Raw genomic sequence first — 23528 nt, 5'->3', positions numbered from 1 at the left:
GCGAATGCCATTACCTCCAGAAATTTGACCCAGTTTTCCCACTAGATGGAGGCACAAGGGATCTTATGATGCGAAAACTTTGCTAGGAAATTTAGCTTTGGCATGAGTATTCAAAGCCAAACGAGTACTCGAGGGATCTTTTACATGCAACATAACCGTACAACACGGACTTCTTCCATTTCTTGCATCTTGAAAGTTAGGCGGTTTAGAACCAGGTTCGATCCTGCGCTTTCAGGCACAATAAGTCAACGTCTATCTACTACATCATTGTGTTGGCTATTTCCTGTTAACAGTAGCGTAGCAGTGTAGCGTTAAGTTTCTCATGAATGGGGAGGGAGTCCTCTTATAACACATTCCGGCATGCCTGCCATGTAGTGACAATTGGAGTATGGGATAAGTAAAAAGCACACATGGGGTGATTGTTAAAGCTAAATGATTGTTATGAGACAACTAATCAACATAAGGGGAACAATTTGAAGTATGGGGTAAATGGAAACGAACAGAGTAAGCACACTTTGGGTGATCTTTAAAGCTAAATGAATGGTGGGGGATAACTAATTAACATAGGAGGGAGAATTAGAATATGGCGTAAATGGAAACAAACAGAATAAGCACTCTTTCGGTGATCTTTAAAGCTAAAGGAATGTTGGGTGACAACTAATCAACATAGGAGGGACAATTGGAGTATGTCATAAATGGAAACAAACAGAATAAGCACACTTTGGGTGATCTTTAAAGCTAAACGATTGGTGGGTGGCAACTAATCAACATAAGGGGGACAATTGGAGTTTGGCGTAAATGGAAACAAACAGAATAAGCACACTTTAGGTGATCTTTAAAGCTAAAGGAATGTTGGGTGACAACTAATCAACATAAGGGTAGTTGTTGGAGTATGGCGTAAATGGAAACAAACAAAATAAGCACACTTTGGGTGATCTTTAAAGCTAAACGATTGGTGGGTGGCAACTAATCAACATAAGGGGTACAGTTGGAGTATGGCGTAAATGGAAACAAACAGAATAAAAACACTTTAAAGCTAAACGAATGGCGGGTGACAACTAGTCAATATAAGGAGGACATTCTGCGCTGTTTCCAACTAACTATAAAGGCATTACAATTGTGAGAAGATGGAACCATGAAAAAGCAAAGTTTGGTGATCGTAAATTCTTCTCTACAGCAGTTTTTTTTTTAAACCGGCGTGTCGTTTTTATTTTGTTACGTTTTGACATGATGCATGAAAAGATATCTGAGATACGCTTCTAAAAAAACTAGAACATAATTGGATGTAACTTAAACTTGCTTCTTTTAAAATGAGCAGATTAGAAAATTGTTTTGAAAATTACAGTACATAAAAAAGAGCGATGTGTTTCAAAACAACACTTGCATTGAAAGATTATTTCTCATTTTCGGCAGTAAATTTGCACCGTGAAAAAAAAAAAGAAAGTGGAATATTTTAACTTGCCTCATACATGAGAGTAAAGGGAAAAATAAAATATTTTTGAAATACTTACACTTACGTTTCGATTTAATCATTAAAAATATTTTTCATAGAATGAGTGAGTAAATAAAAAAAAGTTGAAGAATAAAATAGATAAATTAATTAATTAATATAAAGTGTGTGTGCCAAATAAAACTATATAGACTAATGACGCCCCCCCCCCTCTTTCTATGTAGGACAGCAAAAATTCGCTAGATATAGTTATATATGTGTATGTAATTCTAGATTAACAAACGTAATTACATCATCAAGAAGTATCACCTGTTGTAACGTTACCACAAACTGCCTTAATTGCCATCTCCCGGAAATAACCTCAAATATTTAATAGTCTCCAATAAAATTCCGAATTCCAAATGATAAAAGACGATGTTCCAATGAAATCCCATGTTTGCCCGCCATTACACCTAAGCTACGTTATCCATTTCCAATGGAATAACTTCTGTTTAACATCCAGCTAAGCGCAGTCGGGTACAAAAACATTCCAAATTCATCCTTCTTTTCATTTATTTATTCTTTCTTATACTGCATCGATCATTCCCTATCGATTGCGTTTGTTTTCCAAACTCTTGATCACAGCACAGCACTTTTCTCTGCCAAAATCCGATTTCCGTACGATGCGTTAAACGGCTTAAGCGGAGAGACTTTATTGGAGCAGGCTTCCATTGTGGTAAGGGGAGAAATTCGATTTAGGCTATCTCTTGTCCTTTCGGAGTTGGGAGACAGATAAATTTCGTTAAGTTCCGCTGAGGGATTTAATTTTTTTCCCCCTCGACTACGTGTGGAACTGGAGCTGGAACTGCTGGCTTATAATTAGACATTGCTGGTTTCACAAGATTTTTTTTTCTTTTCCTTCCTTAATGGAATTTGTTAGTCTGTCCTTTCGTTTTATCTGTATCAGAACCGAAAGCTGTTAAAATGGGAGGTATTTAACTACGTCTTTAGTTTTCTTTCCTGAACTAAAAGAAGCTTTTTCGATGGGTTTAAAATCCGTTTTAAAAATATTTTTTGAAAGTTCCATTTACTTCATTTATTCGCACAGAAAGAAAAAAAAGGATGGTTGTAAGTGCATGGGTTATCGATATGTACTGAGTTTTTTCTAAAGTATCTTGGCATTTTTCTAGAAAAACCTTTCATTGACTAACTTTTTACTACAAAGTAAAACCAGTGCATTTCAATGTGATTTTTCAGCAAGTAAGCACCACTTGCTTACTTGCTGAGCAAGTGGTGGTGGACGCGAATGACATCTTTTGCAAGCGTATGTGTTGCTATTTGGGTTGCTGCATCAGTTATGCTTTGTTTTAGTTGGTGTTGGTCAAAGACACTTACGTGTGGTTCCGTCGACCATTTTCGTAAAAATCAAAACTGTGCCAAAGGAAATTAATATAATTAAATCTTGAAAAAAATATTCATCCGAAAGTTTTCCAAAATATGAAGAGCAAGTTTGGCGACGCCATCATTAGACGTCTGTCATGCTGTTGACGAAGTTTTAGTTTTGACGAAAATGACTGAATTAAGAGTACGTAATTACCTGTGTGCACCTTCAATTTGATGAACCCACACGAAAAAGTCTAGGAGTGTTAAATCAGGAGAGTGCGGTGCCCTTAGTCTGCGACTTATGCACCTTTCGGCAACTTTTTTTTAAAAGAAATCTTGTACAATTTGTACAATAGTGGTGGAGTGCACCGCCTTACCGGAAAATAAATGCTTTTTGGATTTCATTAGTTTTAATTACAGCTGCAATAGGATACCTTGATATGTAGGAAAAAAAGAAACCCGAATTATCGAGGTAGATTTAAACAACGTTAATTTCTCAAATGAACTGAAAGGAAAAGAAATAGTTACTAAAAATTCAGTATGGATGAGTTAATTACTCTTTTTTTTTTTTTTTTTTTGTTATCATTTCTTCCACACATTTTCTAAAACAATCATTGTTACGTAAAAATATTTATAGGCTCTTGTAAACCCATTTTAGCAAATTGTAAGAAACTCATTTCGGTTGCTGTAAATATCGTTAGGTCCAGTTTTATACGTATAGAACAAACATTGTTACGTAAAAGTATTAACAGGCTCTTGAAACACCCATTATAACAAAATGTAAGAAACTCATTTCGGTTGCTGTAAATATCGTTAGATCTAGTTTTATACATATAGTACAAACATTGCTACGTAAAAGTATTAACAGGCTCTTGAAACACCCATTATAACAAATAGTAAAAAACTCATTTCGGTTGCTGTAAATATCGTTAGTTTCCAGTTTTACTCATATAGAAAAAAACATTGTTACGTAAAATATTAATTGACTTTGGAAACATCCATTGCAACAAATTGTAAGAAACTCATTTCGGTTGCTGTAGATATCATTAGGTCCCGTTTTACTCATGTAGAAGTTTAAATGCAGCTTTAAAAAAGCGAAAGTGGTTTGTAGGTTCTTGATTATCAGGAAAATTCATAAATCATATTTCACTTACAGAGTGATATCGTTAGAAGTTCACATGGGCGGATTTAGAGGGGGGGGGGGGGCATGGGGGCCATGCCCCCATCCCCCGAGAAAATTTCAAGAATAGTTAAACCCCTCTTTTTTGAGCAAAAATGAAAAAAACTTCCTTATGATGCATGCAAAGTCTAACAATAAGGAAACAACGAGAGGTGGCCATCGCAACATTGAAAAAATTTCAAAAATAGTTAAAAACCTTTTTCAGAGTTGAATATTACGAAAAAATCCCTATTATTCCTCAAAGTCTAACATGAATATAAAAACAACGCCGAGGAGCCATAAAACCACCCTGAGGAAGTTTCAAGTATAGTTTTTTAAGCCTCTTTCCTCGCTTAAATTGAAAACAAGAAAATTCATTGTAATTCATGTGAAATCTAACATGAATGGAAACAATGCCAGAGGGAGGGCATGGTCACCTCACGAAAATTTTAAAAATATCAAGTGTATACCAAATATTTGAGTTCATTTAGCACTTACGACCGCGGTGTCTTACACAAAGCGAGCAAGAATAGCTGGATGGTTTCTGGTCTCTTTGGAAGGTACGCATATTTTTTGCTGTTAATGGCAGATAAAAAAATAACCATGATTTTGAAATCTAGAGAAAATTTCTGTCTAGTTTCATATGTAATTCGATATAAAAATATGGTATTTTGAGAAATAGATTCACACCATCAACAAGCCAATATCTCGCTGCTGGATAAGACGAAAACTATTTTTTCAGTCCCTGATTTAAGAAATGGTAAGTTATTTTAGTAATTAACACCTACACAGATTGATTATATCGTATGCAATATTAAGTTGAAACTAAAGGAAATTCCAATTTGAGAAAAAAACATAAGCGCAATTAGATCCGAGATTTTGTATGATATAACGCTTTTGTGTTGTTCTTTTTCATATTTTAAATGTGTTTCATTTCAAAAACTTAGTTTTCCTAGTTTTCAAGCTAAAAGTATGAATTTTGCTTACAAATTTACGTTGCAAAAAAGCTTTGCTTATGTACATTGGAAATAAAAGAGCTGCGAGCTTAAGATTCAAAGAAATTTGTACAGAAATTTTTAAAGAAACACTTTTTATATATATATAATATTTTTAAAATATTTCTTTACTAACCTGTCAATAGTTTATACTACCTGTTTCAATATTCCATCCGAACAGACGAACGAAAATTTGTTAGTAAAAAGTTAATAATAAAATACATTTAATGATTGCGCGTTAAGTTAAAGTTAGATTTAAGTTTTAACCTGGCTTTATGCTGTGCTATGTAAATATTCTTCATTCCCTTTTTTAATATGGGATCCTACAAACCACTCCTCTTGTTAATATTATCAAAGATCGTCTACAAACTGCGTTTAAAAAAGTAAACTGTAAAAAATTTCCAGGGGAGGGTTCCCCACCTCTCCTTTTCGCCAACATCCTTCAAGATCGGCCAAAATTTTGTTTTATGCGCCTGAGTTTCAAAATGTTTCCGGGGGAGAACCCCCCCCCCCCCCCTACATCATTGAAAGTTTTCAAGAATTATGTTTTTGGAGCTTCAATTTCAATAAGTCGCTGGTCCTCTAAAAGTTACTCATGAATCATGGATTGCCTACATTTACAATTAAAAAAGTTCAATTTTGAAAAAATTTTGCGAGAGGACCTCAGAATCTCTTCAACCCCAAACTTTACCAAAGATAGTCTAGAAAGCGTTTTTAAGTCTATAAATTAAAAAAAATTCCAGGGATGTGCCTTTTAATCTCTCCTCCCCTTAATATCACCAAAAAATCGTCTAAAACAGTCTTTTAGAGCCACAATTTCAAACAATTTCCGGGGAGGAGCGCTCCAAACCTCTTCTCCTTTACCATTACCAAAGATAATTTGAATGCATCTTTAAGACTGTAAATTACTCGTAGAAAAATTTCTTTGTGTGGGCCCTCGAATCTCTCCTCCACGTATCATCACGAAAAGATCGTATTAAACGGCGTCTTTAGCTCTAGTATTGCAAAAAAAGAACCCCCGCACCTCCCTCTTCTTAACATTATTGGAGATAATGTTTGCGTTTTCTAGGTTTCAATTTCGAAAAATGGTCGGGGAGGGGCTCACACCCGAGCCCTTAATATTACGAAAGACAGTTAAAATGCATTTCCGAGATTACAAATCAGAAAACTTTCCTTTGACGGGCCCTCAAATCTCTCCTCTCTCTAACAAAGATCGTCTAAAACTGCATTCTTAGACTTACAATTTCGAAAAATATGCAGGGGAGCGCCACCGAACCTCTTCTCCCCTAACATTACCAAAGATCGTCTAAAATGCCTTTTTAAGACTACAAATTCAAAAAATTTTCCGGGGGAGGGCCCCTTTTACTTCGGAGTTAATATTATTCTTACGGTTGGTTCATGTCGGATTCCTCTTAACATATAAGTCCTATACAGTCGCCTCAGAAACTAACAGTACTGATTACAGGAATACCACTTTGAGGCGACGATATATGCACACGTTTGTTAAGAAAAGAAGAATATTATTGGAAAGGTTACAGCCTTTACGTTTAACTTGTGTCGCCTAGTGAAAATTCCTAAAAAACGCTCTGGTTAAAAGGTGGACTCTGTATTGATATTTGTAAAATTTTAAAATTTCCAAGCATCATATTTTTTCAAATGGCCCCCTCCGAAAATTCTGTCTGGATCCGCCCCTGGAAGTTCAACTACGTAACACAAGTAGTTTTCACTTTTCAAAACTAAAACTTGATCTTTCTGAGAAAATGTTAAACCGATTTTCATTCACATGACAGTCTGACGCAGTGGGAGAAGCAAAGGGATGCAAGTGGATAATCTAAAATTTTGAGAAAAACGTGTTTAAGTTCTGATGTTAGGAAAAAATATTGGAATTTTTTTTTTTTTTTTCAAATCCCACTGTATAGCAGTGCCTACCAGGGATACTAGAACTTTTTCTTGCTCTAAAACAGAGGAACGGTTCTTCTACCTCTTTCACTGATTATTTCCAAATTTTTAATTTTGACTCTTACATCCCTCTGCTTCTCAACTGCCTCAGTTTTGGGGAGAGCTTTTTAAAAACAAAGATAATTTGTGTGAAGCACCGTTTAAACATTTCTCTTTTATACGTTTTTATCAATTATACATTTTTTACTTCCTTTTACAAAAAAGGAAGTATTATATTCGCGAAAAAATTTTTACTCAAAAATCGACCTTAATTTCCATTTTACTCACCCCCGAATGAATACTCAGTTTTTTTTTTTTTTGGACTCGACCACACGCGGATAAGTGCCTAAGAATGCATAGACATGCGAGATACCCATAATGACGATTCCCGAGTTAATTACAACGAATTTTCTCGTGACGTCTGTATGTACGTATGTATGTGGCATAACTCAAGAACGGTAAGTCCTAGAAAGTTTGAAATTTGGTACGTAGACTCCTAGTAGGGCCTAGTTGTGCACCTCCCCTTTTGATTGCATTCGGATGTTTCTAAGGGGGTCTTTTGCCCTTTTTTGGGGGAAATCATTGTTAATTTCGATGTAAACTCAAGTGGTGTTATAATTTGTCGGACGTTTGGCGATATATCGCCAGTATTTTGGTCGCCAAGTTTTGTCGCCACCTTGGTGAAAAATTTGACGATATATATATTTTCTTTTAATTTTAAATTTGGTTTCAATTTGGCCACTGTTGGTGATATTTAGAGAGTAAACAATTGAATCATTAAAATTGCCAATCGTGAGGAAATGACATTAAATTGTTGTAAAAGAAAGTCATGTGATGCACACATCAGCTCGTTTAAATCGGTCCCTGCAGAGTCTAATACATATTAGCGTATCCCCATTATAGGTTTTTTTTTTTCATTTATACACTTTTTTCATACAGTCCCTTCAAAAACGTATAAACGGTGAACTAATAAACTCTAATCCGAAAAATCATTTAATGATATTTTGTGGAAGAAGCAACTAAGTAAATGCTTTCAAAAGCGCTGGTAGTTTGCATAAAAATTAGAATTCGTTAAAACGTGTTTCACTTCTGTAGAAATTTGGGTGTTATTTTAGCAAGCTAAGGATAGTTTGGCGCATGAGCGTCGCGGCCGGGGAAGTCCAAGGGGTCCGCCCCCCCCCCCCCCCCCCCCCCCCCCCCCCCCCCCCCAATATTTGAGGACCGGACCCCCTCGATAATTGTCAAGATAAAAATTCATTATTTTGGGGAAATTATTTTTGCTTTGAAGACTTTACACAGTTGCATAATACATAATTTACCATGTTTAATTCATATCAAATAAAACAAAATAAACATCGCAAAATAAAAAATACAACCGAACTAAAAAAAAAAAAAAAAAAAAATAGGTGATGTGTATAGTGAACGGAAAGTCGGAAAGTGAACTCCAATGACAAACCATTGCTCTGCTCTCTGCACACACTAGCTTTAGTGAAGGATACTAGAAAGGGGACACCTTCTCCCTAGTGCAATGTCAACCATCCATAGTCGTGTCGCCGGCCTCCCCAGCTTGAAAGTCATTCCAGCGTATTTTTTGCTATTTAGGGGGAAACAACGGGACAACTTTGAAATACTGAAACTAGATGGACAACTCCTCCCCCCCCCCCCCCCCCCCGCCATTTTATATTACGACTCTTGTGATAATAAGTCAACAGAAGTCAGACGGGGATCTAAATTTCTGTTCCTTTCTTTCTTATCTCGTTCCTCGGCACTTTCAGGTTTCTGTTTCGAGTTTTGCAGTGTTTGTTTCTTCGATTCGATTCAATTTATAGCGACCCCGATGTTACCCAAACAAAATGAGACACCAGACCTCTTTGGCGGTTTTTTGCAGCTGGCCCTTACCCTGGCCAAATGATGCACAAAAATTTAGAAGACCACTTAGCTGGTCAAAGGTTAAGTTTGGGGTAGAAAGGGAAAGGACGTGTCATGTGTTTGACATTATTCTACACGTGGCTTCAAAGTACCTTTTCGAAGCGCGGTTTCTCAAATGTGTTTGCGGCATCTCAAATTTGACCAAAAAAGCGTTACGTTACAAAAAAAAAAAAAAAAAAGGAGGAGTCTAAAAATCAACGTGCAATTTCAAAAGCAAATCGTAAGCCAGCATAACGATGGATACTCTGGTGTCACTTCCGATAGACCAACGAAAAAAGAAGCGCAAGATGACCAGAGGAAAAAAAAGATAGAAATAAAAGGAGCTTCCCTATTGGGAAACGTTCCGACAAAAATAAAGATAATTTCATGTGGTCTTTTGGTCTCCTTGAGAATAAGTGACCTGAAGAGCGCTCCTATTTTGGCAAAAATACTTTTTTTTACATATTCAATTACGTCTATGGAGAGGTGACTTGAAACGGGAAAATGTAGCAAACCTTCTACATCAAATGAACCTGAACAATTTTTAACTACTGAATCATCATCAACATCCACGGAACCGTCTTCGAAAAGTCAAAAGACCGTGATAGGTAAGTACCATTCTGTTTAGTGTATGCAATACATGCAGGGGCTCCCCGATTTTATACTATTCAGATGGGGTTACTTCTAGATTTTCCGAATGAAATTCCTAATTACTCACATCACTACATCCAATGAGAATATCTTTTTAATGCAATATTTCACAAAAAACTACTCGAAATTTGGACACTCGTCAGACAAAAGTTTCTGGGAAAGGAAAGTTTATGAAAGTTCACAGTGACCTCCTATCGAGTAGCCCCTGAATGCCTGCTAAGCAGGTATGCTTTACAATCAATATTTTGACATTATGAGTCCTATCGGAGTTAATGCGTTCAACTTTCTCTCTCTCTCTTTTTTTTTTTTTTTTTGAATGTTTCATCTTTTACAAATTTTTATGGAATAAATAATATTCCTTTTAGTTCTTAAAGCTTAACAGAAAATTATCCATTAATAATCCTGCTTTACAGAACAAATTTTATTGAAATAACCATTTTAAAACTTATTGTCACGGGCCAGAAAAAGGCAGTTCATTTCTCTATCTCTTTCCCATCGTCCTCTGATTAGAATTCAATTATACATCAAATGCCGTTTGTTCTCTGTGTAGGCCAGTATTTTTCAATCTATGGGGTGTGCCTCTCAAGGCAGGCCTGTCACTTAAAGAGGATCAGGAGCTCCCTGCTGACTTTGAGAAATCAGAAATTAATGTATTTACATAGGCATGGTTTTTGCTGTTTTTTGGTTTCATATGCATTGAGTGTATGGAGGATTCAACAAAAAAGCAAAATTTTGATGCATTTGTTACAAAAAACCTGAAAAAATTAAGAAAATACTTTAAAAGGCTGCATTATTAAAATATGATATCATGAGAGCTTAATTATTTGTGTCTTATTTTATTCTCTTAGTTGTGTGTTTCGTAGGTTCGTGAATGTCATAACGGTGAATTATATACTTTAATTTTTTAATTAAAAAACATCAAATTAAACTCCTTCGAATCCAACTTGTGCCAAGAATTTAGAGCTGCAGGGTTTGTCACTATGTAATATAAAAATTTAATTATACAGTTGTCGCGACCTATATATATAAGTCACATTTTGTTCTAAACAGCTTTGATTCCATAAAGCGGCTGATTCAATAAAGCTGGATTTCGTTTTTGATGATTTCATTCATTAAGAACGGTTAATTCAATTGTCCACTGTTTCAAAGTGTTGAAAATTCGGTGCGGCTACTCTTGGTGCGCCGCCCTTCGTCGTGTAAAGCTGAAAGAAGCTTCAGTGCGCTGAAAAAGCTGAAATTGTATCTCAGGTCGACTATGACACAAAAATGAACGTAACATTGCTTTATGTTACGTTCACAAAAACATCTTGGACGAGATTGATCACAAAAAAATAGCACAGATATTCGTATCCCATGTGCAGTCTAGAAAAAATGTATTTGTTGGTATTTATTTTTTTTTTCTTATTAAGTGTAATATGTAAATCAAGATGTACCCGTTTAAAAGTATTTTATTAAATGTAAACCCATTTTTATTTAATGTCAAGTATTTGTCTCATATATATATATATATATATATATATATATATATATATATATATATATATATATATATATATACACAAATTTTTCTTAATGCAACTTGAAAATGACAGTCAGAATGGTCCCCCCCCCCCCAATAAATTTCAGCTGACGACGCCAATGGTTTGGCTTAATCATTTATTTTAATTTTATTTTAAATACTTTCTGACATTTTATCTATCTATTTCGTTTTACTTAATTGCCACAATTATTTTCCTTGTATTATTATATTTATAAAAATAAAGTAATTTTTACAAGTTCAAAAAATTTGACGCACCACTAACTAATCAAAGACCTCAATGACTAACAAAAAAATAAAATAATAAATAACTGTAAGTAGATAAGAGTAATAACTTTTAAAAAATAACCATTGTGGTGCTCGAGTGTTGCCATTACCTAATTGATTCACTCATTCTTCCTTTGTTCCTTTTCGATGGCTAATTCGACGTTCCTTGAATTCCTTGCATACTTAAGTACTATTGTCTACTTTGGTGTCATTATATTTGCTCATCTTTATCGCATTAAAAAATATATAGTTTTTCTTTCGCTCCCAAAGGAAATGATGTCTCGTGTGGTGATGAAATAATGAGGGTTTTCCGCAGGAGCGCCCCGAACTTAAATTTTGGGAGGGTGGAAATTCACAATTTGCCGAATGAAACTCCAAATTTTGCCAAATGATGATAATTTTGCCGAATAGAATTCCAACTTTTGCCGAATGATGATATTTTTGCCGAACCGTCAGGCAAAACATTTGTTTTCTTCTATTTATCGCCGTCGTGTTTGATATGAAATATATAGAAACTACTTTTTTGGCAATACCATATATTATTTTGTCTTTTCAATGGACAGCTTCCTCTGTGTTCGTCAATGGCGACTGGGGCATGTTAAATATGTCGTGGTCACAAAGTCCTCCAAGATAATCATTACATCTGGGTGAGCTGAACCAGGGATTGCTCGATAGTGGTAGATGTGGGAGACCTTGAAATGTGACATGATATGATAACCAAGTTGAAAACAGAACCTTATAAAATTACGTTACCATTAGTTTTTTGTTACCTTTTTAATTGAGTTTTAAAAAATTACTTCAAAAATTCAAAATATATAACTAAGTGTTCACTGAATTTAATATCTTTTTCTCAACCTTTTGTAACTGCTGCAGTATACGTAGCTATAAAAGTTCACATTATCTTAAGGAAAAATACAATTTTTAACATCACCTATACAACCAACAACCAAGCATAATAATGCACGCAATAAATTTCAAGAAAGGACTTTTCTTCATCTAATCTTTATATTTTCGCAGCAATAAAAACCCACGTAGAATAAATATTTTAAGAGGCATAACCCTTCTTTTAAAACAGGCAATCCCCAAAAAGCCATTTATCAAGGATGTATGGAATGACTTTTGGCTTCGAAATATTCATACATTCAATCTTTAGGGAAATGAAATAAAATTTAGAACTCTATTACGTGAAGTACCCCCCCCCCCCCCCCCAACGTTCTATCTGTTTACCTCAGCGTTTGAAAATAAATAGCTGCTCTCTCTCTCTCTCTCCTTGGAAAAGAAAATGCGAAAGCTATTCTCAACCTTTTACAAATGGCGCTCGAAATAATATCCCTGATGCACCATTAAAATGATAAAATATTTCGAAAACTTTTTTTTTTCTTACCTGAACATGTTTGCATTGGATGTGCTCTTTGAGGGTGTTTCAACCCCTTGAATTTGGAATCCAACTAATGTTAACAAGAAATTTCATGAGTGGTTTTTGTCTCCTTGTGTTTTTTCCGAGTTTTAGTGTCAGAAACGAAAAATTACCTTTGCATAGTTTTTCTAGTTGTGAATGGCATCAAGTGTGTTTTGCATTTGAATCCTTTTCGTTTTCTGTTCTTTAGTTTTTTTTTTTTTTTTTTCAATTACTTGAAAAATATATGCTACGATTAAGATGTGAAATTCTTTATTTCATATAGAATCCTCATATTTATAATAGCTTATTCACAGATCCAGTAACGCTGACGTCACCAACAATGAAACTCACACCATAGCATGATGATTTGATAATATTTTTTGGTAATGTTTGACATGGGCAGGGAAATCCTTTATTTTGACAAGGGGTTACTGGATCTGGTAACTTAACTGTTTTACTGCTAGGACTCATTTTAGGAGAATGAAGAAATGAAAACGTGGTTAACAGTTGACGCTATCTACAGGAGTTTAGGGTTAATCCACTGGAGTTAGGGTTAAAATTTCAAATATCAAAATATCACCAGGCAATTGTTTCGTCCAAATGTAGAAGCAATTTTCACCAATCATACCTTGACAGGGTCTAGTAATTAGGTAATTTCATTAAATAACTTGGACAAGTCAGTTCAAGTGCACAAAATTATCGAATTCTACGATTTTACTAGGTATTCTATAAAAGAATAGCGACTCGAAGTCCTTTGAACTAAGTTCAAGCTGCTTTTAGTCAGTTGTGAACATCAGCTTATAGCTGCTTTGCAATGACATTTATTTTCGTAAGCTTTATTCCGTTCCATTGCATTTAAACATAGAATGCAGACGGTGTATTTATGTTAGTATTTTAGATTTGAAACTACTAAAAATATATGTTTGCCATCTGTTTTCAAGCAATGGCTTTTGCAAGAATAGAGGACCAACCTGTAAATAAGAGTATGAAAAGTTTAAGGCAAGATAGATTTGAATCTTTATTAAATAAACGTGGGCACTTACTCGTGAAGAATTAGTAACTTCGATGGCCGAAATAAAAAATTGCTTAAGTGCCATTCCATCCTCACATGCGGAGCAATTGAACTCTATAATTTCAACAACATTTTGCTATAGATCTTAAGATTTTAACTAAACAGGAGTAAGCACATCTTTTAATCTTTGCATTTGATACATTTTGTTTTTAAAGCTTCATTTTATATGCATGCGTATCGTGCATTGTTTTGCTATTTTTAATATTTTCTTCATTTAATAATTTGCATTTTTAAGCGAATGTCACGCAATGATGACTCAAAATGAAGAATTTTCTTCATTTATCTTTACTAAATTATAGTATAGTATTACTGTCTGACCACGGATTGTATGGAAAGACAAACATCCGTTTCACAGCCGGAAATGAACGAATCTGATTTTTTACCGATGTCAGCTTTTGCAGAAGCAGAGTCTCATTCAAATGAGCGGAATACGCGCATCAAATTTTTACTTTTCCCCCTTATTCACATTGATTCGTCTAATCTGGACGTTTGAAAATTCCATGCAATCCATTGTTGAACAGTAATTAAAGTCAAAAGCTTGTAGAGAAATTATACTTTCCAACTTTTTCCATCCCGTTACTTCGTTCATTTTGCAGTTCTTTATTTATGTAACATTATCTTAATGAATAAATTTAAAGCACGTTCTTTTTTCCTTGACAGCCGTGGAGAATTGAGTACATGTTGGTACATATTGCTTTCTGGATCAGTGTTCATTGATGGCTCCATGTACCTTCCTCGAAGCAGGTAAGAAATGCAACCTTTTTTTCTTTCAATGTTATGGACCATATTTTTTGTTTCTGATGTAACCGTGCGCAGATATATTGTAACCTAAACAGACAGAACGTGGCACCAACAAAATGGAAGCAATTTATTCGTGCCAGGCATGAAGTGTCAGCATAAACCAGACCACTATAGCTCTTAAGCAAATATAATAAAAATATAAGGGACGCTTCCTAAAAAAAAGAAAAAACTGGTAGCTACCGATCCTCAGGGCGCAAACGAGTGATACATTCGGTTGCTGCTCAGTTCAATAAATGTTATTGTCCATTTTTCACGAGAAGGCACTTCGCCACGCCCCCTCGAACGCAGAGTTCCATTTTACGCGGGGGTGATCGGTACGCAATCCACTCTCCTCTAAAGGGGGCAAAATCAGACATCCTTAACTTGGGCGTGCATTTTAATGTGCCAAAAAGCCTTAGTGTCCTTTACATCACTTGCTTCACTTGCCTGTTGTCATTTTAGCTATTCCTACATTTTAAAAACTGCTACTTTTACAACGAAATGCTCTGATCCACATATACCTTCTGCCGAAAATTGCGAAATAGAATCATCGCATACCACGTGACGAGGGACGCCACATTAGTCGCATCTCCAGTTTAAAAAAAAAATCGATAAAAGCTACTGAAATTTTTAGAGAAGTTTTTCAAGTTCGAGCTCAGTGGGTCTCACTACCAACGAGGGTGGTCTAAGGTAGACTAGTGCACGGAAAGATTTCGACGAATTCTGAATACTATCTTTTACTATTTTACACTCCTGTTCTTTTTGTTATTTTGTTCCTGTTCTTTTACGACTGTGTACAGGCCAACGCCTCACCACTAATACATCCCGCCGGTATGTCTAAAATACCATTTCGGACTCTCTCGGTAATTCAGAGGAATTACCGAGAGAGTCCGTCAGTCACCCCTTCAACTGCATTGTGCAATTTTTGGTACCTTTCACTCACGTTCTCAACACTGTTGTAAGTTCAGGTTGGAATTCTGTGGATCCTCTCTTCTGTCTTCTGAATGTGACCCATTGTTCCGATGTAATTATTTGTCGTCTGTGCAGGAGCTATCACCCCTCTTAATTAGTAAAAATAATTTAGAATCAAGGATTCACAACTAACAATGCGGTAACATTAATTTGCTATTCATAAGGTAATTATTAAAATTAAAAATGCTGATGTAGTCCTTTTCTTATATGGGTCATTCTTCAAAAAAATGTATCTTTTCTTTCACACGCCTTTTACAATAAGGACTTTAAGGAAAACTTCATTCAACAGTTTTTTTTTTTTTTTTTTTTTAATTTCATCAAAACTATATTTGAACCTGTCAACTGTTTTTTAATAATAATTTTTATTTTAACATATTTTTGGTTCACAACGTGTGAATTCTCACCTCCGTGGCATGTCAGACACCTTGGTGTGAATGTTTATGTCGCTCAATAACTTGTTTAATTAAACATATGTATTTATTTATTATTTCTTTCGCACTCAGATAATAATTATTTAACTATCATTATTTTTTTAATATTTTGTTTTAGTTCATTTTAGTAGGATAAGGAATTATATATCACACAATAAATTCTCTCCTCCGTTACCCAAACACAAAATACCATTCTCATTAACAGATGGCAGTAATAATATCACATTTTATTTTCCATGATAATAGGGCCATTTTCTGCGATAAAGAAGTTGTGAGATTTCTTTGAAAAACAAGAAGATAGATTTTTTTTTAAAAACAAAGTGTGGTTATTGGAAATTCTAACCGTGTGAACTTAAATTTCAGGGATGTAAATTAATGTAAAACAAAAAGTGTACATATTTCCATATACTTAAGATGTGCAGATTGTAGCAACGAAGAAAAAATTTATTTCCCTGAAAATGTATCCATTAGGCCAATATTAATGGAAAATTCCTCACCTCCGTGACAGACCTTATGAATGTAATTATTTCTGAGGTGAAAATAAATGATGGAGGAGAAAAACATCAATTTTAGGCAGCCTATCAAAACTATAAATTGCCAGTAAATTCTCAAATTTACTAATTTGGAAATATATTAATTTTTTACTGCTTTTATCACACATTTGAAATAAAAGGATAACTAAATTTTAAGCCGTACTATAATTAAGAGAGCTTAATATTAGATTCTCACTATTCATTGAAATAGCGCCGTTGTTTGCACAATTAACAAAATTACTACTTTGACATTAAATTGGCCTCTATTTTCAAACGCAAAAAGTTATTATTATTATTATTATTATTTCCTTGAACAAGGTATTTTTTATTTTATTTATTTATGAGTAAAATAATTGGAACTTAGCTGCGCCATTGTTTATGGTTACTTGTAGTCGGAGCTGCCAACTACTACGAAAAAATCGTAGTTTCTACGAACTACAGCCTTGAACTACGAGACTACGACGCTACGAAAACACGTACAAAAATTACGATTTTCTTCTTTTTTTATAACACTAAAAAAATTTTCACCAATACATATTGTCCACATTAGTAATCATATAGTTAATAATTCTTTTGTGCTCCATATTGTTCAGTTTTTTTGCTTAAAAATAAATAAAAAGAATTTATTATATTAAATGATAAAATAATTAAAAATTAAATATATTTTCAAAATTAGCTGAACCTTTTCCTACTGTAAACTTATCGTGAAATCCCCAAAGTAACATCTTCATTTGCCACTCCCTTTAAAAAAAAAAGAAAGAAAGAAACACACACACATAGAATTTTAGTTTCCTCCTCCATGTGTAGGTTTTTTTTCTAAAAAACAAAAGTAAAGCAAACAATATCTCTCATGAATTTTTTTTTTTAAAAAGCATGCAAAAGAACAATTAGCCAGTTCCAGGGATTCATTCCTTGCACTTTATCTTGGCTGATTTCGAAGCTATAGGGTGCCTTTTCTTTTTGTTCATGTGTGTTACAAAAGGAACTTATTTGGAACGATCAAATTCGGAACGTACACCAAAAATGAGCGTTGACGACATGTGGAAAACACTTTGTTTAAAAATTGTTGAAAAACTAAGAAATAACCTAATACTAAAAACAACTTTCAAAAAATCTCGATAATTATCTCCCGCCACCTTAAATTTATCAGTTTGGTTTCGAAAATAGGGGGGGGGGGGGGGTACTTTCTAGATTTTACTAACGTAGTTTATTCGTTACATCTGTTACATTTGTTATGAAACGCGTCGTTTTAACCCCCCCCCCCCCCATCCCCCCTTGCAAAACTCTGCTAGGAATTTAGATTTTGAAAAGTTTGCAGCTCTGCTTGTAGTAGATAACACTTTCATGGAAGAATGAAAAAAAGAAAAAAAAAAAAGGTTTCGAAATTTAAAAATATTTTCCTTCAAAAGTTACATTTTCTGGAGAGTGACCCATATGTATTGTGTCATATGCATCAGTGTCATTGTGTGTTTTACGTTTTTTATGCCTATTTTGTTTCTCATTTCTTTCTACATAAATCAATATTTAAGCATCATTTTTTTTTTCGTTATGTTTGCGCTCTACTACTACTTACCTTCCGCTCCAAAGGTTGAAGACCGCTGCTATAAAGAATCTTGTAAAATATAGGACTTGAAAGAATTCTGCAACTAATATCGTAACCCCGGCAGCAGAATTTTCTTCAGCAGTCTGCGACGTAAATTACAGTATCAAAAATAGTGAGTAGGGTAATCCGACATTAGATTAACCGTAAAATCTAAATTGGCTCCAAGAAATACTTAAAAATAAATTGCGAAACCTAAAAACTACAATTTCATGCTAACTGTGGATTGTATCCCAGAATATATACGTTACATATTTTCGTTCGCTGAAAATAAAGATTTTCTTTCTTTAAAAAAAGGGGTTTTTTTTCTATCCTACTATGAAATAGTCTGCAGACTTTCTCAATAATCTGCGGCGCTCGTCTCAACGTAGCGCTGTTTCTGCTGTCGGGATAGTAGCTAGTGCGCAAACATAGCGATCTTACTGAGAGAGAACTCTCGTTAAATATTTATATGTGCTAATTCTTTCCATTTGAAATAAAATATTTTCAGTGTTTTTGTTTTTTTTTCCCCCGATCAATATTGCGCTTTTATTTTATTTTTTTTAAACGTACAGTCAAACCCGCTTAATGGAATAGCCATTTTGGCGCAAAAAATATTCCAATAAGCGGGATATTCCATTAACCGGGATCAAAATAGCACATTACATTGGTTTGGTACATTGAAAATGTATTATATTAAGCGGGATATTCTTTTAACCGATATTCCAATAAGCGGGCTCGACTGTATTTATTTTCTTACTAGCGCGCTACCCGCACGACTTTCCCCGTAGTAGAAAATTAAAAGGTCATTTGGTTCGCCTGTACATTTACAAATAATGGATGATGAAATTCTCGCCAATTTGATAGGTTAATTGCTCACCCATGATCGCGTATGGTAGTTTGCTCGTCCACACTATGTTAATTTGCTTGTCCACGTTATGGTGATTTGCTCGTTCATGTTATGGTGACTTACTCGTCCATGTTATAATAATTTGCTGGATAAAAATGTTCTTAAAATTGGAATAGGAAAAGAACAAAATCGAATTTTCGAAAAATCGCTTCGAAGTGCTCGCACACCCCCATGCTACGAACTAATTTTGTGCCAAATTTCATGCAAATCGGCTGAACGGTCTAGGCGCTATGCGCGTAACAGATATCCAGACTTTCAACTTCATTATTGGTAAAATTTTGATCTAAATTCGAAAGTAAAAACATAGAAACAAAAAAAAAAAAATGATGAGAAAAGAAGGAAATAAATGCTTGATGGGTTTGGCTTTCTCTCACTAAAATCAATAAAATGGAAAGAAAATAGAAATGCTTTGCGTCTGCCGCTTTTTACGAGAATTCGCCTACACTGTTTGTTGATTAATTGTTAGTTTAAAGAGCAAGAAAAAGTGCGTTTGTAGTTCGTTCTTGTAGACTTCATTTGTTGAAACATTTCACTTTCTCCCATTTTTTAAAAATTTTATTTTTAAACAAAAGTTTTAGAGCTTACAACGCCAAATATTTAACTTTTGAATATTTTTTATTTGAAATTCCTAAAAAGACTATGTATTTTTCTTTTCAACTTTTGGCTTTTAAAATAATATTTCGAAGTCCTTCAAGATTGCAAAGTGGATTCCTGTGTAATTTTATAATTTTGAATTTGCAATGCCCTACAGGTGCTCTCGAGATTATATGCGTTAAACATTTTTTTTTAAAAATAATTCCAGCATTTTACATTTTTAAGAAACATATGCCTTATTAATAGAAATTAATACAATCAACAGATCTAGTATGACAAGAAGGAACTTAGTCTAAATTTCAGACTCGTCTGAAGAAAAGAAAAGAAAAAAAAATCGATAAAATACAAAATTTTCAAATGTTATTTTTCATAACGACTATCTCAAATGCAAACAACAAACCAGATTACCTCAAAGCAAGCAAATGTGTTAATCCTCAGACGTATGATTTACGTTTTCCATTTCTGTGCAATTTTCAATCCTGTTTTCGATTGAAAACAGATGAATTGAAATAACAATGTCAAAATGTAACTCTAAACTCTGTTCACTGAAAACATAGACCGAAAGTAAACAAAAGGTTTCCAGAAGGTTCGTCGCTTGGCCACTTTTTGGGACTTTCTCTTGCGAAAAAAAAAAGTTAACCAATCAGATTCGCATTTGCCGTATGCTTGGCACCAATTTGTTCTTGTCCAAACCAAGCACGTGATTGAGGTCGCCAAATGGCGCAATTCTTCGTAAACGTAAGGGAGAAATATTTCGTTCAATGCAGTTTTTCTTCTATACAAACCTAAAAAGAAAGTTGTCAAGCATCAGAAACGATACAACCAACACTTGATAAGTTGGCAAATTCACCTCGGGTGTGGCAAAACCTACCCGGTTGACGGTAGCGAACTTTTGCTCATTTATTCACCACCCTTCTTTTGTCTAATACTTTACTTGTTCTAAAAGCATTTTATGAAATATAGTTGAAAATTTATAAAATTTTCGATACATTCAAGAAAATTTTATTTGTAATTCGCGCAAAGGTAAATTTTTTCTTAAAATTTTTACTTTACGGCCAACGCAGTTTTGACTTTCTGATGCATTATTAACGAAAAATGATTAATGACCAGTCTTGGACATTATCAATGACCACTTTTGTAAATAAATTGATGCAATATTATCACTTTGCTCTCCACCATAAAATAAATTATTTTTTAAACATTAAATCCAAATTTTATTATCTAGCATAATCCCAACTTTACCAGGATAAGTCCAATGGCTCCAAAGAATAGCCACCAGCAAAATGGAACAAAACGATTAAAACATGTATGAAAGAATGGATCCCATTTTGCGACGCTGTAATTATGACACATTAAACTCAGACGCCACATCACACTCTTTAGCACATAATTCTATAAATAAAATTTCGAATTTTAATCCCCTTACATCAAAAGGAGCTTTGTATTTACTTTACGCTTGAGCAATGATTGATTAACTGTTTCCGCAAGCGTTGAGATTATGGTGTAGGCCTCTGAATAATAAAGTGGATAATCCTTGTCTTCAATTTGGGTCTCTCCCATGAATTGAATTTCTTTGTCCTGTTTTGAAATTTATTGGGAGGTTCGAGCTTTCCCTTACCATGCAAATGCCATTGTATCTTCTATGAATATCGTTTGCATTTAAATAGCCAGTGTTATTACTTAACAGAAGCTTTGAAGATAAGTGTCCGAAAGTGAAATTCTTGTAAAATACTCAGAACTTAAGAAATATTAACTCGCAAGTATTCCAAACTTGCACTGTATTCGTTATTGAAAGTGTATTTGTTCGTCGGTGTTGTTGCTGATTTATTCCGTATCATCTATAGTTGCAAGATAGATCAAGTCCATAAGCCTGTGCAGCTTTAACCCCCTTTATTAATACATTTCTGACAAATTAAAAATTTCAATCAGGAGTTTTTTGTGCATTTTCGCTTGATACAAACTGTTTTCAACCCCCCTCCCCTCCCCAAAAAACTGAAACTAATATTTTATGATCGCAGATGTAATACCTTTAGTATCAATATTTCATGTTGTTTTTAATTTTAAGAGAAATTTTCAGAATTGATTTAACCACCTGTATTAATCAACAACTGAGTTATTATTATTGCTATTATTATCATTATTAGTTTACTTTTAGCAACTTTATTAATGGACTAATATTTACTAACACTTTTATAATTGAAAATATACTTTTATAAGGTTGCCATTAATCAATACTCTAAATGGACGTAAGATACAAAATATTGCTTTTGCTTTTGAGGTAACTGCATATTCCTAAGCTAACCAAGTATGTAAATTGTTTTGTATTTTTTTTTTGGGGGGGGGGGGGGGGGGGCAACTAAATTTTGTTTTACATTTGGATAGATTTTTTCTAATTTCACTTATTTATGCAGTTTGGTTTTTTATTAACTTTTTTTGACTTCTGTCTAAGTTGATCTAACTGATTTATAGTTAAATTAACTGAGATCTTAACTGATGAATCACCAAGGGTTTCACTGTATTCCCTCAAAACCTACTGCTACATAATTGTACTTTTCGGAAGCATGCCAGAAGAAATTTTACTTACGGAAAATCAAAATCGATTTCCTATTTTATAGAATTTCCCAATAAATAATTGAAAAAAACTTTGCTCAAATCAACTGTGAAAGAACTTGAGCAAAAACGAAGGCGGTTAAGTGGATTGCTAAGTTGTTTTTCTCAAGTGTTTGAAGAGGCGGTTTGTCAAGCGCTAATTTGAGTGTTTTCCAACAAAAAAATCCTTTCCACTGGATTTATTAATTTAGACGTTGAGTTTCTTGAATATAAAGATCGGAAGAAAACTACTTCTAAAATTGAAGATTTTCATTGAAACAAAAATAAAATCTAAACACATTTTATGAAGTTCTACAAATTTAAAAGGTCAATAAATCAGCATAGTTTGATTCAAAAATATTTGCTAATGTTGTTTTTCGGACAAAGATCTTTTTTGTGTAAAAATAAATCATAGTTTTCTAAATACTGCTGAAACAAAAACCAAATGGTTTTAAAAATGCATATTTTGTTGGGATATTATTTCTAAATAAATTTAGATAATTGTTTTTACATTCGGAAGTATTAGTTAATGCTTTTTAGATCACGAACCATGTACTAGCATCTACACTATTAAAAATAAATATATCTTTGTATCTATCTATCAATCTCTTTATGTCACTAACTTCTTCCGAACGCCAAAGAATTGAGAATTGATCCAGGTATCGATAGATTCATAATTTTTTGCACATCATGTTTAGGCAGTTTTTGTTTTTCTACGACTTAAATAAGCGGATATATTAATTAAAAAGTCAATTCTCAGCGACGTTTCATTCGCTTCAAAGGCACTGGTTGTCTGTAGCTGGAATCGTGCCAAACTAGCTGGCAGTATTATATTTTTCAACTTGCTTCTAAAATCGGAAGTTGGAGTTAAATTTTCTTGTAGGCTATTCTGGAAAACCAAAATATTTTTTCCGATGTTTAGTCAGTGCATCCTATTTGTATCACTGCATCAAGAAAAATTTTCATATTAGAGACTCCTACGCTGTAATCAAGAACTGCTTTAACAAATCCAGACGTTTAGGGCAGGGGTGCCCATCCCCCCCAAGCTCAATGGCGCAAATTCCCCCCAAAAAATTTTCTCGCTTTTGAATTGGGTTAAACATAAGTTTTTAGAGCGTATAATTTCCAGTGAAATTCACCGGGGGGGGGGGGGGTAGCGCTAACAAATACTACTTGAACTGAAATGTTGCTGGATTGTTGACCTGCCTTGCCTTCCTTAATTTTAAAACGTGGACCTTGAGCAAACAAATTTTGGGTACCCCTGAATTTTGCTACACCGAATTATTTTTTTTTCTTCAAACGTTTGAATAATTACAGGGACAACTTTCTGGCTTGGGATGGGGCCATTACTAGATGTACACAATATGAACCGTGAAACGGAAATTTATTGTCACTTAGATAG

The 23528-nt window shown here is 34.1% G+C and overlaps 1 protein-coding gene across 1 annotated transcript in view; it reads left to right on the top strand.

Moving 5' to 3' along the window:
• Nucleotides 1-23528, top strand: part of LOC129226365 (rap guanine nucleotide exchange factor 2-like) — a 458437-nt gene that overhangs the window by 53790 nt on the left and 381119 nt on the right. The window contains exon 3 of the mRNA XM_054860968.1: nt 14399-14482. Within this exon, the coding sequence (XP_054716943.1) occupies nt 14399-14482 (84 nt within the window). The remainder of the gene's footprint in view (nt 1-14398; nt 14483-23528) is intronic.

The sequence above is a fragment of the Uloborus diversus genome, chromosome 7 (genome assembly GCF_026930045.1).
Source record: "Uloborus diversus isolate 005 chromosome 7, Udiv.v.3.1, whole genome shotgun sequence".
NCBI classification, from domain to species: Eukaryota; Metazoa; Arthropoda; class Arachnida; order Araneae; family Uloboridae; genus Uloborus; species Uloborus diversus.
This window is presented reverse-complemented; position numbering and strand designations above follow the sequence as displayed.